This window comes from Pleuronectes platessa, chromosome 12 (assembly GCF_947347685.1).
Source record: "Pleuronectes platessa chromosome 12, fPlePla1.1, whole genome shotgun sequence".
Classification (NCBI taxonomy): domain Eukaryota; kingdom Metazoa; phylum Chordata; class Actinopteri; order Pleuronectiformes; family Pleuronectidae; genus Pleuronectes; species Pleuronectes platessa.
The window spans coordinates 22560252-22574107 of record NC_070637.1 but is presented as its reverse complement, the minus strand read 5'-3'; the positions used below and the strand labels follow the sequence as shown (position 1 = coordinate 22574107).

Genomic DNA, 13856 nt, shown 5'->3' with positions numbered 1-13856 from the left:
AGTGCGCGAGGCGGGGGGCGGAGCTACGGACCGGAGCGCTATCTGGGGCGCACACACACACATACACAGACACACACAGACACACTCACTCGCCCGCTCCTGATACTTCATGACGGCCTGATACGATGATTTTTTAAAAATTATTGTGACTTAGTCAACCACCAACATTTTCGTCTCGTCTCGTCTCGTCAACGAAAATTAAAATAGATTTCGTCATAGTTTTTATTTTCAAAGATTCGTTTTCGTTACGTCTTCGTCTCCGTCATGGAAAAAAGGTCGTTAACGAATATATTTCGTCATAGTCTTCGTCAACGAAATTAACACTGGTCTCAGGAGACAGTTATTTGATTTGATCATGTTGCAGAAAAGCTAAAAACAGAACTCTTTACAGTGGTAAATGTAAAAATCTTTATTTTCTTGTTTAGCATTTGGACAGACAGTGTTGTTAACGTTCAGTCGTAGAAGGGGATGTCGTTCATGCAGAGGTCCGGCTGCAGGCTCTCGAACGTGCAGTCGGACGTGTTGAGCGCACAGCGGCCGCAGTAGCAGCTCACGGCCACAGGGTAGGAGACGGTCGGGTCCACGCCAGGAAGACAGTCCGGAAGTTCAAACGTCTTGTAGTACAGCTCCTGGTACGTGCACACGTGCTGGTACACGTTGAGGAAGGGCATCTTGATGACGGGATCCTGGAGGGAAGCAGAGATGAGAAGGGGCTGTTTACCTGCAGCAACACCTACTGGTCAATGGGTGTAACAACTGCTGCTGTCATTACAAAAGTATCAAGATCATTTAACTCATCAAAAACTGCAACAAATATTCTTTATAGGTCTCCAGTCTGACACCTAGTGGCCGGAAGCATTATGGTTTCAAGTTGTTCATCCATCATCCCCCACGTTCTTATGAATGCAATATCTCAAGGACACCTAGTGAGCTTCTTTCAATTTGTTACAAAACCTTCAATTCGACTCAAAGATGAACAGATTCGATTTTGGTCTTTGAACGTCAAAGATCAAAATCACCGTGACTTCACAAAACAAATCTTATCAGCACAACATCATGGGAACACCTCGGGGGAGAAAAGAGGGAAATGAATTGACATTTTATCTCCAAAATGTCAACTGTGACTTCACAATGTTCCTCATATCATTCTATTCTTTCAAAGTCAATGATGTAACATTCCCGCTCATGGGGAAAGTGGATGGATGCAAAATGGAGCTGGAAGAGGACTCGGATGTTTATCAACTTTCAATCAAATTTCCCAGAATACCTTGGTGTTGCAGTGTCCACTGCAGATGGTGGTTTCCACGGTGTGACACTTGGGACAGCCCTCCTTCTCCAGAGACACCATCTGCTTGATGAGCTGACACTTCGGCAGCTGGAAGGCCACTGCCGACAGAAAACACAACTCTCTCTTTAATGAGCGTCACTTCCTCTGTGACAGTTCATTCATGTGTGGGATGTGTGATAATCAACTCAAATCAAACAGCTGATATTCTTTTTTATACATTTTTCTTTAGACTTAGTCTGTGAATCTATCGTAGTTTCTCTTGTGTCGTTTACCTGCAGGAGCCAAGGGCCACATGGAGGAGAGAAGGAAAATCAAAGTCAGAGGGAGCTTCACTCTCACGCTGCTCTGCTCGGCCAACATCCTGCAGGAGATCAAGTGTTTTGTGTTGACGATCAGGTTCAACAGCTGACAGGGGACAAAGAGCAACAAACACACAACATGAGACATTACTTTACTGTGGTTTGTGTCAGGATGGTTCTCTCCTGTCGTCCTTATTTACAGGTTATGGCTCAGACACCAAGTCCTGAGAAAGGAACCAAATAAAAAATGTCTCAAGAGCGATTTACAAGAGATAAAACCAGCTCATTGGACGGATCAATCAATCAAATTTTATTTTTATAGCCCATATTCACAATTCTTCCATTTGTCTAATAGGGCTGAACGAGGTGATCTCCTCAGGGAGGTGACAGAGAAGAAGAAAGGGCTCAGCGACCTGTGGCCCTTAGCCAGGACTGTGTCATGGAGAAAAAGGCCTCAGGTTACAACCTGTGGTATTAAAAGATAAAGCTGAGTCCAGAACTAAAAGAGTGAAACACTTATTTCATTAATTTGAATGAGAGAAAAAATGAGAGACTTTGATATTTGAATGGTTGAAATCACAAGATGAGATAGAGACTGAAAAACATACGAAAGACAAGGAAACGATAAAGAAACAAACACATATATAACATTCAGGTAATGAGAATAAGTCACCTGGTGGTTGTTTGTGTGAAGGACTCACCTCTGTGGCGTCTGCACCGGGTGGTCGCCGCCTCGCTCGGCCTTTATACGGCTCAGAGGACCTGGTAACCAGGATGAAACCTGGACGTCACCGGGCTTCAACCCTGGTTACCTGGTTTTGTCCAGGATGGAGGATTAATCTGCCTCCGAGTCACTTCCTGTTGGACTCATGTGAGCTGCTGGGACAACGTGGGCCTGGAAGTGAGCACACCGCTCGGGGGACACAGTGACACGGGGACAGGTTTTCAAGGACACGCAAGGATTTGACTCACTGGTGTGATTTCATTCAACATTAACACATCCTGCTCCTGGAAACATGATCAGATCTCTTCCTGTTTATCATAATAATAATAATAATAATAACTTTTAGTTGAGAAACGATAAGAATCAAACATACCAATATAACAATATAGTGATAAAAAATTGTGGACCATAAAAAAAAAGGACATTTTTGTTAAAAGACGTTTTAGCCTCAATGCATGAATGTTACACAGTTAGCATGCTAGCAATATTATTATATTTTATAATATTCATAGACTCTGTTCAAGCCATCGACTGTAAATAAAGATGGACGACATGAAGTCAAATCATCTGGATGCCCACCCCCTCCCCATGGTGGCTGACTGTAGACGTCTTAAACCCGCCTCCTCCATATTAGCAGATGGGACATTGACCTAAGGAGGAAGTAGATTTATTATTTTAAAGATGAAACGTCATGATTGACAGCTGAGACTGATTTGTGATTGGCTAAGTATGTGTATAACCGAGGCCTCGATACCACGGCACAGACTCAAGATGGAGACGGTCGTATCTGAGATATTTTGGCTTCAGTCGGAGGAAGTGAAGACGAGTCATCCATCTTTATTAACAATGAACATTAAAGAAAGATGGCCGACGTGCCGATGACGTCATTTTGTGACACATCCAGTCGTGCTAATAATGAGCAAGAAAATAAAATCGTATTTTTCATCCATTTGTTTGTTCGTTTATTTATTTGTTTGTTTGTTTTCCAGTGGGAGGGAAGAAAAGGAAGCAGTACATGGTTCTGTGCATCGGGGGGCGATAGTCACTGCAGCCTCAGTAGATCTCAGTACAGAAGAAGAGTCTTCTCCTTGTTTGTAGACGTCTCTGTTTCAGTTTTATTCTTTTTAAAAACCTTGATAATCTGAAGATGTCGGATTTACGCTCAGAGCTGCAGAAGTTTCTGGAAACTTTAAACATCCAAACCACGTGTGTGGAGCATCCTCCGGTAAAACTGCAGAAAATACACTTTAAATACCACCATTGAACCTCGTTAGAAATCTGCCTTATTTAAAATGTCCTCGTTTGCTGTACATCTTATAAAAACCCTTAGACGTATCAAGAGACGTATTTCAATTGTTAAGAGTCTCGTCTTTTATTCGGCGCTGTCTAATCCACCATGGCATTTGAACTTTAGTGCCGTTTAGCTTCGGGTGTTCCTGCTACTTTGCTAAAACACCACTGCGATAGCAGACACGTGGACGCATTCAAACGTTGTCATCATAGCGAAAATAAAGTTGTATTTCGGGTTATGAATCAGCCGAATTCATGAGCAGATGAATAGAAGATGAAATGGTTTGAAAACGTGTTCATGTCTTCACGTATTTGTGCCTATGATTATAGCACCTTCAAAAGTGACGTATTTGTAAATGGAGTCTGGGGAAACGGGCTCCTCCAACACAAACGTCCCTAAATATCTATATGCGACAGTTTTATAATCAAATGTAAAACAGGTATTTCCTGAGAAAATTATTTCTTATAGAAAATGAATTAGAACAGTCTGCGTTTCCACTGAATGGACCTGCAGCTTCCTGCAGGGGGCGCCCTCACACCACTCTGCATCTCTATTGATGCATCAAAAAGCAGAAGTTTGATGAAGATCAGTGTTTGTTTCTATTACAGCTTCTGTGATAGCATGGGTTTATATTTACTATAGACTTCAAATAAATAAATCACATAAATCCACAATCCAAAAAGTGTTGATTTACAAACAATCTATACTTTTATTCTGATCTAAAGCTTAACCCTATAACCCTCCGTCCTGCAGGTTTTCACGGTGGAGGAGATGATGCCTCACCTGCAGGACATGAGTGGAGCCGTCACTAAGAACCTCTTCTTGAAGGACAAGAAGAAGAAAGGGCTGTGGCTGGTGTCGGCTCGTCACGACCGTCAGGTGAGCAGCGGCTTCTCAGTGTGACTGATCAGAAACTGTGTGAAACGTTGTTGGTTAATCAGACTGTGATGTGTGAATAGTAAAATAATCTTACATATTTCTATATCTAGATAAAAATATATGAAATAAAAGTTGTCTCTGTCTGAGTTGCAGGTACAACAAACAAATTATTATTCCCCCACAGAACTCTCTCTTTATCTCCCTCCTCAGGCTGAGCAGAAAACTGCACAGGTTCCCGTCTCCTCACCTGATTGGTTAAGCTGGCTGCTCTTTAACTAGCCAATTAAACTGAATAACGGAGACTCTGGCGACTCTAAGCTTTTCCAAAGTGAAGCATTTTTTTTAGATAGAAAACAACCGAGAGCTCAAACAGAAGAGGCAGCTCTGAGTTATAAACAGACGTGTAGATAAAAGTAAGTCAATCACCATGTCAGGTTCTGAGCAAATCACAGTTAGCTACTGCCACCTACTGATTCACAGAGTGTACTGACTGTGACAAATTACTCTGACTCACACATATGACCTCTGACCTCTGCCTGAAACATTTCCCCCAAGTTTAAATCACATGACCACCTGACAAAGACGTTTCTCTGCTGTGTCCACTCCAGCGCTCTTCCCTCCTGGTCCCATAATCCTCTCTGTTCCTCATCAGGTGAACCTCAATGACCTCGCCAAGAAGCTTGGTGTCGGCAGTGGCAACCTGCGCTTCGCGGACGAGGCGGCCATGTTGGAGAAGCTCAAGGTGAGAACTGGTCAAATGAATCCATCTGCAGTCGACTGTAGAGAGAGGCATACAGACACGTTTTACTGCATCAGGCCTCTGTCACTACTGTTGCACACTTAATAACAGTAATGATGAAATATATATTTCATGGTCTTTATTATGGTATTTGGATAGAAACAAACCTAACAGATATCATGATGTATATAAATATCTGTTGCTCTCCTCTCAGGTGGGTCAGGGATGTGCGACGGCTCTCGCTCTGCTCTTCGATAAAGACCAGAGTGTGAAGTTCGTCCTGGACCGGGACCTGGTGGAGGGCGGCCATGAGATGGTCTACTTCCACCCAATGACCAACGCTGCCACCATGGGGCTCCGACCGGACGACCTGCTGCGCTTCCTGAAGGAGACGGGACACGAACCCGTCCTGGAGAGCTTCGAGTAGGAGAGAGCCGGACCCTGGACGTCGAGAGGCGTTTAAAACCAGGATCCGGCTTCAGGATGAGAGTGAGTCAGAGTCGTGTCCCGACATGGAGGCGACCTGAAGAGACTCGAGCGGAACTTGACTGTTTCTGCCTCAAATATTTAAAAATGTCAAAATGAAACACTAACATTTTAAAGTCTAAATCAAGAAGAGAAGCTTCTCCTCTGCGGTGTTGACGAGTTCAAATGAAACAGCTCAGTCAGAATAACTGGTTTCTAATGAAGTCGTCTTCATTTGAAATCAGCTTCACAGAATTATTTATTTTGATTAAAAAATAATTCTTAAAAAATCTTCTCTTGTTTTTCAACTGTTTCTCATTTTTCTGTTACTTTGTAAAAGATGGAGTCTGTTAAAAAAACAAAACATTGACAGGTTTTATTTGAGTAAACACTGAGTTAACTTATATCTGTGGATCTTTTTCTTTTTACTCACAGAAACTAAAACTATACCGCAATAAAACTATTTAATGAGTTTTTTCTTCTGATGTTAGTGAGAGAGTTGACAGTGAAGCTCTGACTCTGTCGTCCTTCTCACTGAACTGAATTATTACCCATGATCCTCTGCTTCCTGAACCAGAGGAGCTGCCACCAAACTCTGTTTAGAATTCTTCATATTGTCAAAGTTTCCTGCTGAATATTGGAGATAAAGTCAGTTTTTTTTAACTTCAGAGTCTTTTTAACTGATCTACAATTCAGCTTCTCTCTTCAACTGGCTGGACCTGATTCTGTTGAACCTGTGACTAAATCGTGATCTTCAAAGTTTCCCACAATAACAAACACAGACACACACTATCCACCTGCATTGTGGGAAAATTGAGGTTGCAGCATGTTTCGGATTTTAACTCGTAATATGGTCATAACATCAGGATGCATATTTTTTTAACTAAAACTTTGCATCTAGAATTTATAAGATACTAAAGGTTAAAAGTTTCAAAAGCTTCAGATCAAAAATATATCAGACACACACACCTCCCCCTGTCTCTCTTTGTGTGTGTGACGCTCTCTCTCTCTTCCTCTCGCTGCATTCCTAATGAGTCTGTGTATTGTTGCATTGTTGTGTAAAATTAGCAAATGAATAAAGGTAACACACTGACACTCAGTTCCCAGGCATTCTTTCACACGCCGTGTGGATGCCCCCCCCCCCCCCTAGTTTATTAATGTTGCACAAAGACTTTGTGTGGGAAAATGTAAAAAACACACACATGTATGTTGCTGATGTGCTGCTAAGCAAGACACTGAAGCAAAGAAGACACCAGAGACTGTGACTTAAGATGGACGACATGTCTCCTCTTCCGTCCAGAACTGAATCTAAATTATCTCAGTTTGTTTGTTTCACTTCCTGTCGGTAAGAAGAATATCCTCCTCATCTATTCTCTGCATTTGCATATTTCAGTAATTGGTTTGTGTGTGTTTGTGTGTGTGTGTGTGTGTGTGTGTATACAGCCCAGCAGGGTTTCTACAGTAATAACAAGATTCACATTCAACACTCAGCCTCATTAGTTGCTGATAATTATGAAAAAGAGGTTAAAGTTCAGAGGTCAGACCTGAAACCTCAATCTACAGTAGCACGAAGTACCCCCCCCCCTCCCCCCACAAACACACACACACACACACAGTGTCTTTTTAATTGGAGGATTTTCCTCTTTGAACAATCTGGGCTGGTTTCTAACTTAGTTCATCATTGTTGTTTCGTGGAGCGTTTATCCTGAAACACGTGACATCACAAACACATGTTAACTCCTGACGAGTGTTTCAGCAGCTTCAGGCTTTTCTGGGAGTCAAGAGTTCTTTTCAGGTTGTTGACAAGAAGAAGTGAAAGCTGGAGGTTCACACACATAAAATGTTTAACAGCGACTTTTCTCGAAGGTCAAGTTTCCTGAGTTGTGAAGTTGTTATGGCTTCAGTGTATTCATGGTCAGAATGTGTTAAAAACATGGATGCTGTAAACAATGTGTTGTATTTGTAATATTTACGTAAAAACAAAGAGCAGAGTAAAGGTTCTGATGTTACGACAGATACATTATTTAAAATTGTAATAATGAAAACGTCTGTATTGTATAAAAAGGGACGTTAGGAGCTTGTTAGAGATGAATCAATATTTTGCAAGTTACAAAATTAACATTTAACTTTAATGGCCTCGATGTTCAAACCTCAGTGATCATAACGTTCAGTGGAGCCTGGACTCACCTGTCGTCCTGCAGCTCTGACTGACACTGGCCCTTTAAGAGAGTCAGGATGTCTGTGGCTGGGGGCGGTGGCTTCCTGGTGGAGGGGGCGGGGCCTGTCTGAACAGGTGTTTGTGCTGACAGGGATGATGTCATTCTTAGGCTGAGTCACCTGAGGGATGAAGAGCGAGGAGGAGAAGGAGGAGGTGATGATAAGGCTGCCTTCATCACCGTTGTGTTTTTTCCTGAGGAGGCTGAGTGAGGAGGAGGAGGAAGAGGAGGAGGAGGAGGCTGAGTGAGGAGGAGGAGGAAGAGGAGGAGGAGGAGGAGGAGGAGATCATTCTCATGCTGCTGTGTGATGAGGTGAGAGAGAGACATAGGGAATGAATGAAAGAGAGAGAGAGAGAGAGAATGGCTCCATTTAAAAAATCCTCCCATTTAATCAGCTTGAATCCGACTCAGCTCCTAAAAGGAAAATGTTTTACAGCCACATCTATAAACATCTACACAGCATGGCCATAAGTATACAGACGCTCTCATTTCCAAACACTTTTTATTTCCACCCGGTGGCCGAAGGAATTATGTTTTCCACTCGTTCGTCCATTTCAAATCTTGTGAACGCAATATCTCAAGAAGGCCTTGAGGGCCTTTCTTCATGTTTGTTGAAAACATTCACTATGACTCACAGAAAAATTCATTAGATTTCAGTGACCTCGTATGAGTCTGCAAAAGAAATGCAAGTGGACTGAAACTGTCCACTTGCTGGGGATGATTGGAGTTTATTCAAGGTTCGGTTTTGTGCCTTTTTTCATTTGAATAAAGTGAAACGTTGATGTGTCAGTGTAACTGAAGAACAGAGTTGAAATTCGTGGACGATGGTTTGTGTGTTTGAGTGGAGACATGACGCAGCTCTGCAGAACAGGGAGGAACATTTGGTTTGTTATTTCTGGTTTATTGGTCAGTTTGGTTTTGACTCTGCATCACTCCCTGGGTTTCGGTTCTGGGTTTGGATTTTCTGTTGCGCTGCAGATATTCTGGAGTGTTCCAAACTCTTTTCTTGTGCAGCGTCTCGTCCCTGTAATTATTATATTATTGGCTCATAGATGGATTCCATCTTTGCTCTGGTTGGCTCAACCTCTGGCCATTTGGATCCAGTTGGTGAAAAGTAACTTTAACTCACCACAAACAGCTGCAACACTATTTCATTCACTGTTCACTCAGATTTCTGTGTGTTTTATGGTCTTAGAACTTCCTCTTGTAAAAAACCACCGTGACGTCACCAACCCACACAGATCCCAACATTACATCAGTACTGTTGATTCTCACAGTCATATGATGGTTTTATACACACACACACACACACACACACACACACACACACACAGTGTACTTAATGACTTCCAGGTACCCCAGGCTGCATGTGTGTGTGTGTGTGTGTGTGTGTGTGTGCGTGTCCAGTCTCCTGTTTGCTCTCTGCTGTTTATCTTTCAAACATGTACACTTTGATCTCTGTGACATCTTTTATGTTTTACTTTTATGTCTAAAGCAAACAAAAGACAAAATGTCAGGAGCTCATTTTAGTAAATTGTAAATCTATTTACCTTTAAATAGACCATAAAGCATCATATGCATTGGGGGCGTGGTTACCACAGATTGATTGACAGCGAGTATCGTCCAATGGGTGTAGGTGGGCGTGCAGTGTCCTGAAATTCTCCGGCTCCACCCCCCAACTCCTCCAAATATGGTTATCAGAGACCGACAGATGATGTCACGGTGGGTTGATGCTGGACACAAGTTAACTATTTAACATATTTAGCATCAGGTACATCTTAAGGCTACGTTTTGTGCGAGTGTTCGTAAAGAATTTATAAAAGTTTTGGTTGTAAATAATCTTACACACACAAACACACACACCGACACACACAGAGTCAGTAATGAGCAGGATGCTCCTCCCGTCTGTTTCCAGCTTCAGACTCTTTGTTTTTAAATCACAGCAGCGTTTTGCCCTTTGAATGAGACGAGCTCTCACTTCACTGAGTCTTTTGTTCGTCATCATCACAGCCAACAGGACGAGGGACACAGACATCAAACCAGATGGAAGTGACTCACTGTTGAAAACGCGTCCTGACAGTTCGTTACACAACCTCATCATATCACCGAGGTTATTACAGCAAAACACACACAGACTGAGACAAAAACTGTACACACATTTTTTTCTATTTTTTATTACACATTCATTATAAACCTCTCAATACCAGACTGAAAATATTTGATGTTGTTATTCATATAATAAGATGAAGAATAAAATGGAAACATTGTGAGGATTTGTTTTTACCAAAAATAACCTTTTTGAGGAAAAAACACAATATTAAAAGATGTAGTGGTAATTGTAAATGTTTTATTTCAATAAATCATATTATTTTATAATAATATAAAAACAATACTTTGATATTCAAGTAGTAACAAGTTAGATTGACTTTAGTATTCTGCCCTTCAGCGTGACTTTTTCTGTCATGATATTGTTTAGTATTTCTCATAACATTTCAACTTTATATTTTAACTTATTTTAATCAAAATATCATTTATCTTGAAAAAAAGATTAATTAAATTAATTAAAACAATATCCCAGAATAATAGAATAGAAGAAAAACTTGATCATATCACAGAAATGAAAAAAAATATCAGTTTTTTTTCTCTTCTGCATAGTTAATTTTTAAAACCTTTTATTAATATCCATTTGTAAATTTCTTCAAAACAAAAGTCTGACATACATCCTTGTATGTCAGACTTTTGTATGTCAACACAAGTTGTTAATAACTAGTATATTTTTGTATTTGTACTGAGAAAATGTAGGTTTATTTTAGACGTTTTCTTTGTGTCAGAGTTTCAACGTTCCACTAATGACTGTTGTCCGGGTGCTGTGACCTCTGACCTCTTCACTGCCACCCTGTGTTCAGCTCGCTCTGCTCAGTCTGAGCTGTGGAGGACAGAAACGGTTTAAATGTCTCTTCAGTCGTCTTCAGCCTGACACATGTGACACAGCGACAGAAAAGTAAACAGACGACCATGTTTGAACAGACGTGTTGATCACGTGTGCGTGACATCATGTTGATCTTTGAGACGATCGGCTCCGTCTGTTTACTCCGTTTTATTCAGATTCATGTTCTTGTGCCGTGCCGCGAGAACATGGACAGATAATGAGATGATGCCCCCCCCCCTCCCCCCGCACAGAGTCTCTGACTGAACAACAATAAAGTTTTAGAGGTGAAGCAGAACTCTCAGACTCTCAGACACAATAAGAGACGTCACTTAATGTGCCTCTGTGGAAATATTCCATCTCTTTATGTTTACTCTGTGTCCCCGCGTGGTCGTTTTACTGAAGTTTGTTCTTGCTTTGCTGCCATATTGCCTCCCTGTGGTCATTGTGAATGTCTGTCTGGTTGTTTTCTGTTCTCTTTATTGTTTTATTGTGTCTTTCCGCATCTCTGTGTGCTTCTTGCTTAACTTTAGATTTGTTTTGTGTCACTTCTTGTTTACTTTGCTTCTTTTTATTATAATTTCATAACCGGCAGCTGTTTTGAGTCCCTTTTTGATTGTTTTATAAGTTTTGCTCTGTTTGGATTCTCTCCCTGGTTGTGTTTCCTCCTTTCTAGCTGCTCTTTGTGTTCTTGTCTGTTTGTGTCCCTCTGTTGTTTAACATATTAAAGTGAACTAAGCTGCGGTCCAGGTGCAGACAGACGTTTTCAGGTGTCAGAGCTTTGAGAAGGGGAGATAGTGTAGATGGAGGTGAAAACCAGTTTCTGTGGATTTAACCAGTAAACGTGTGTTATCCCAAACCAGCCTCACACAGTGTGAAGCTCCACAGACGTTCAGTGATGATTGTCGTCACATCAGCTGCTTGTGTCGCACTGCAGAGGAACTTCTCACCAGGGGTTCAAAACAAAAGGCTCCGACTTTTCCACTGCTGGAAACTCTCTCTCTCTGTGTCTTTCTCTCTTTCTCTCTCTCTCTTGCTCTCTCTATCTCTCACGCTCTCACTCTCTCTGTCTATCTATCTATGCAAATAATGAACAATATTTATCATATTTTAAATATTTTAGAAGAAGGGATGAGGTGGAGATACAATGAATGATTCAAGCATGATTTGAATAAATATATTTGATTTTTTTTTTTTTAATATGTGTGCAGGGATCTTCAGAGAGAGTGGATTTTCTCTTAACTCTCATAAAAGTAAATATGATTTGTGATCTGTGGCAAAGTAAACAACTCTGCTTTGAGTATTAACTTTTCATTTTTTGTATTGAAAAAGTATGAACTGATAGAGGCAGGAGCTGTTCGGTGCCTCTGTGTCCCTGATGTGTAGTTTCGAGGAGAAGCAGGTGAGTGATGAAAAGCCCCCGAGAGGAAGATGTTTTTTAGGACCAAAGTGTTTCAACTCTTCATCGGGACATAAAAATCTAAAAGATGATCCATAATTAAATCTGTGGATGATTTATGGATGAAGTGCAGCACATTAAAGCTTCCAGAAAGTGGTGAAAAGATGCTCTGATGCTCGGTGTTTTCCTACTTTAAACTTTCCTCTTCAGAAAGAACTACACATTAATTAGCGCCACAGCAAAAGACACGAGCAAACACGCAACCGGATTCATCAGATTCATTGAAATATAGAAGGTAAAGAACGAGTGCGTTCAGCCCGTTAGTTTCTGTTCAGCCTGGTTTTAATAGAGACCAGGAGTTTCCACCAGAGGAATGTTTGAGGCCCGAGCTGCGGTTCATATCTGTTCTCCACCCAGAACGCTGCAGCTGCACACGAGACTCACGGCCGCTCATGTTTCCTGTTATTTCATCAAGAATCATTCATTTATTCTTAACCACATTTTGACAGCGAGCCATTTGTGTTTCGCACGTACTTCATGGGCTCGTCCGTTTGGCTTCTGATGAACGTCTGTGAAGTAGATATTGTATTTTATGGGCAGCAGCAGCAGCAATATAAAAACAACGTAAATCAACTTGATTATTTCAAGTTTGAAATAGTATTTTGTGAATGTAGAGCCTGGTATAGCTTAGATCCTGATTGTATCTATAGAAGTACCTCTGTTTTACTTATATATAACTAAAACCACCAGAGTGATATCACATTTAATTTGTGTTGGTGTTTGCAGTTAGTGATAAAGTATTAATGAGTAAGAATAAAATATTTATCTGAATGATTAAGTAAAAACTGTTAATGAATAATTAAATGAGCTATAATGATGTGTTACACAGTGTTTTCAATCAGTCAGTTTATTATAACAAACATGTTGATTATGAATCTAATGCAGCTCCAGAGGGGTGTGTGTGTGTATGTGTGTGTGTGTGTGTGTTGTGGCAGGCTGTGGGGATTTATTGATCCTGACGTGCCCTCCTCTGCTTCTAATGTGATCAATACCCTGATCAATAGCCTGTATGTATTTTCATCACCACTCCCGTTATATTAATATGAGAATGTATTGACAAGCTGATGAGATTCTAATGACGTCTAATCAGATCTTTATGCTAAGTTATAAAACATTCTTAAGCTCTTACATTGCTCCATTAACACTGTGTGTGTCTGTGTGTGTGTGTGTGTGTGTGTGTGTGTTTGGTGGACTCCTAACACTTTACCCTCCATCACAGTGCTGAGTGGATAATGAGGAAAGTTTCTTTTTTTTTAGTGAACTATCGCTTGAGTCTTTACATGGTTTAGAATGCAGCCACACACACACACACACACACACACACACACACACACACACACACACACACACACACACACACACACACACACACACACACACACACATGTCAATGCACACACACACACGCACACACACACCGACACACCGACACACACATACACACCGACACACACACACCGACACACACACATACACACACACACCGACACGCACACGCCGACACACACACACACACACACACACACAACGACGCTCGTGAACGCGCCCCCCGTGCTGCAGGTAGAAGCCC

General features: G+C 41.3%; 2 protein-coding genes across 2 annotated transcripts; one reads left to right on the top strand and one right to left on the bottom strand.

Moving 5' to 3' along the window:
• Positions 1–452: 452 nt before the first annotated feature.
• Positions 453–1648, bottom strand: lhb (luteinizing hormone subunit beta). Its single transcript, XM_053436407.1, has 3 exons — positions 1561–1648; positions 1268–1386; positions 453–686 (listed from the first exon to the last, which is right to left on the bottom strand). The coding sequence occupies exons 1-3, from the start codon at positions 1646–1648 to the stop codon at positions 453–455; spliced, it is 441 nt and encodes a 146-aa protein (XP_053292382.1).
• Positions 1649–3373: 1725 nt separating this feature from the next.
• On the top strand, positions 3374–6780 carry LOC128453421 (prolyl-tRNA synthetase associated domain-containing protein 1). Its single transcript, XM_053436311.1, has 4 exons — positions 3374–3536; positions 4356–4481; positions 5134–5223; positions 5435–6780. Exons 1-4 carry the CDS (start codon positions 3459–3461, stop codon positions 5645–5647), a joined length of 507 nt encoding a protein of 168 aa, XP_053292286.1. The 5' UTR covers positions 3374–3458; the 3' UTR covers positions 5648–6780.
• Positions 6781–13856: the final 7076 nt, after the last annotated feature.

Excerpts from the sequence above, each read along its gene's own strand:
- lhb (XM_053436407.1), bottom strand. The coding sequence starts at position 1,648 with ATGTTGGCCGAGCAGAGCAGCGTGAGAGTGAAGCTCCCTCTGACTTTG. Across the intron at positions 1,387-1,560 it reads GTGGCCCTTGGCTCCTGCAG|TGGCCTTCCAGCTGCCGAAG; the intron begins GTAAACGACACA and ends TTCTGTCGGCAG. Across the intron at positions 687-1,267 it reads GTGGACACTGCAACACCAAG|GATCCCGTCATCAAGATGCC; the intron begins GTATTCTGGGAA and ends GCTTCCCTCCAG.
- LOC128453421 (XM_053436311.1), top strand. The coding sequence starts at position 3,459 with ATGTCGGATTTACGCTCAGAGCTGCAGAAGTTTCTGGAAACTTTAAAC. Across the intron at positions 3,537-4,355 it reads CGTGTGTGGAGCATCCTCCG|GTTTTCACGGTGGAGGAGAT; the intron begins GTAAAACTGCAG and ends TCCGTCCTGCAG. Across the intron at positions 5,224-5,434 it reads CCATGTTGGAGAAGCTCAAG|GTGGGTCAGGGATGTGCGAC; the intron begins GTGAGAACTGGT and ends CTCTCCTCTCAG.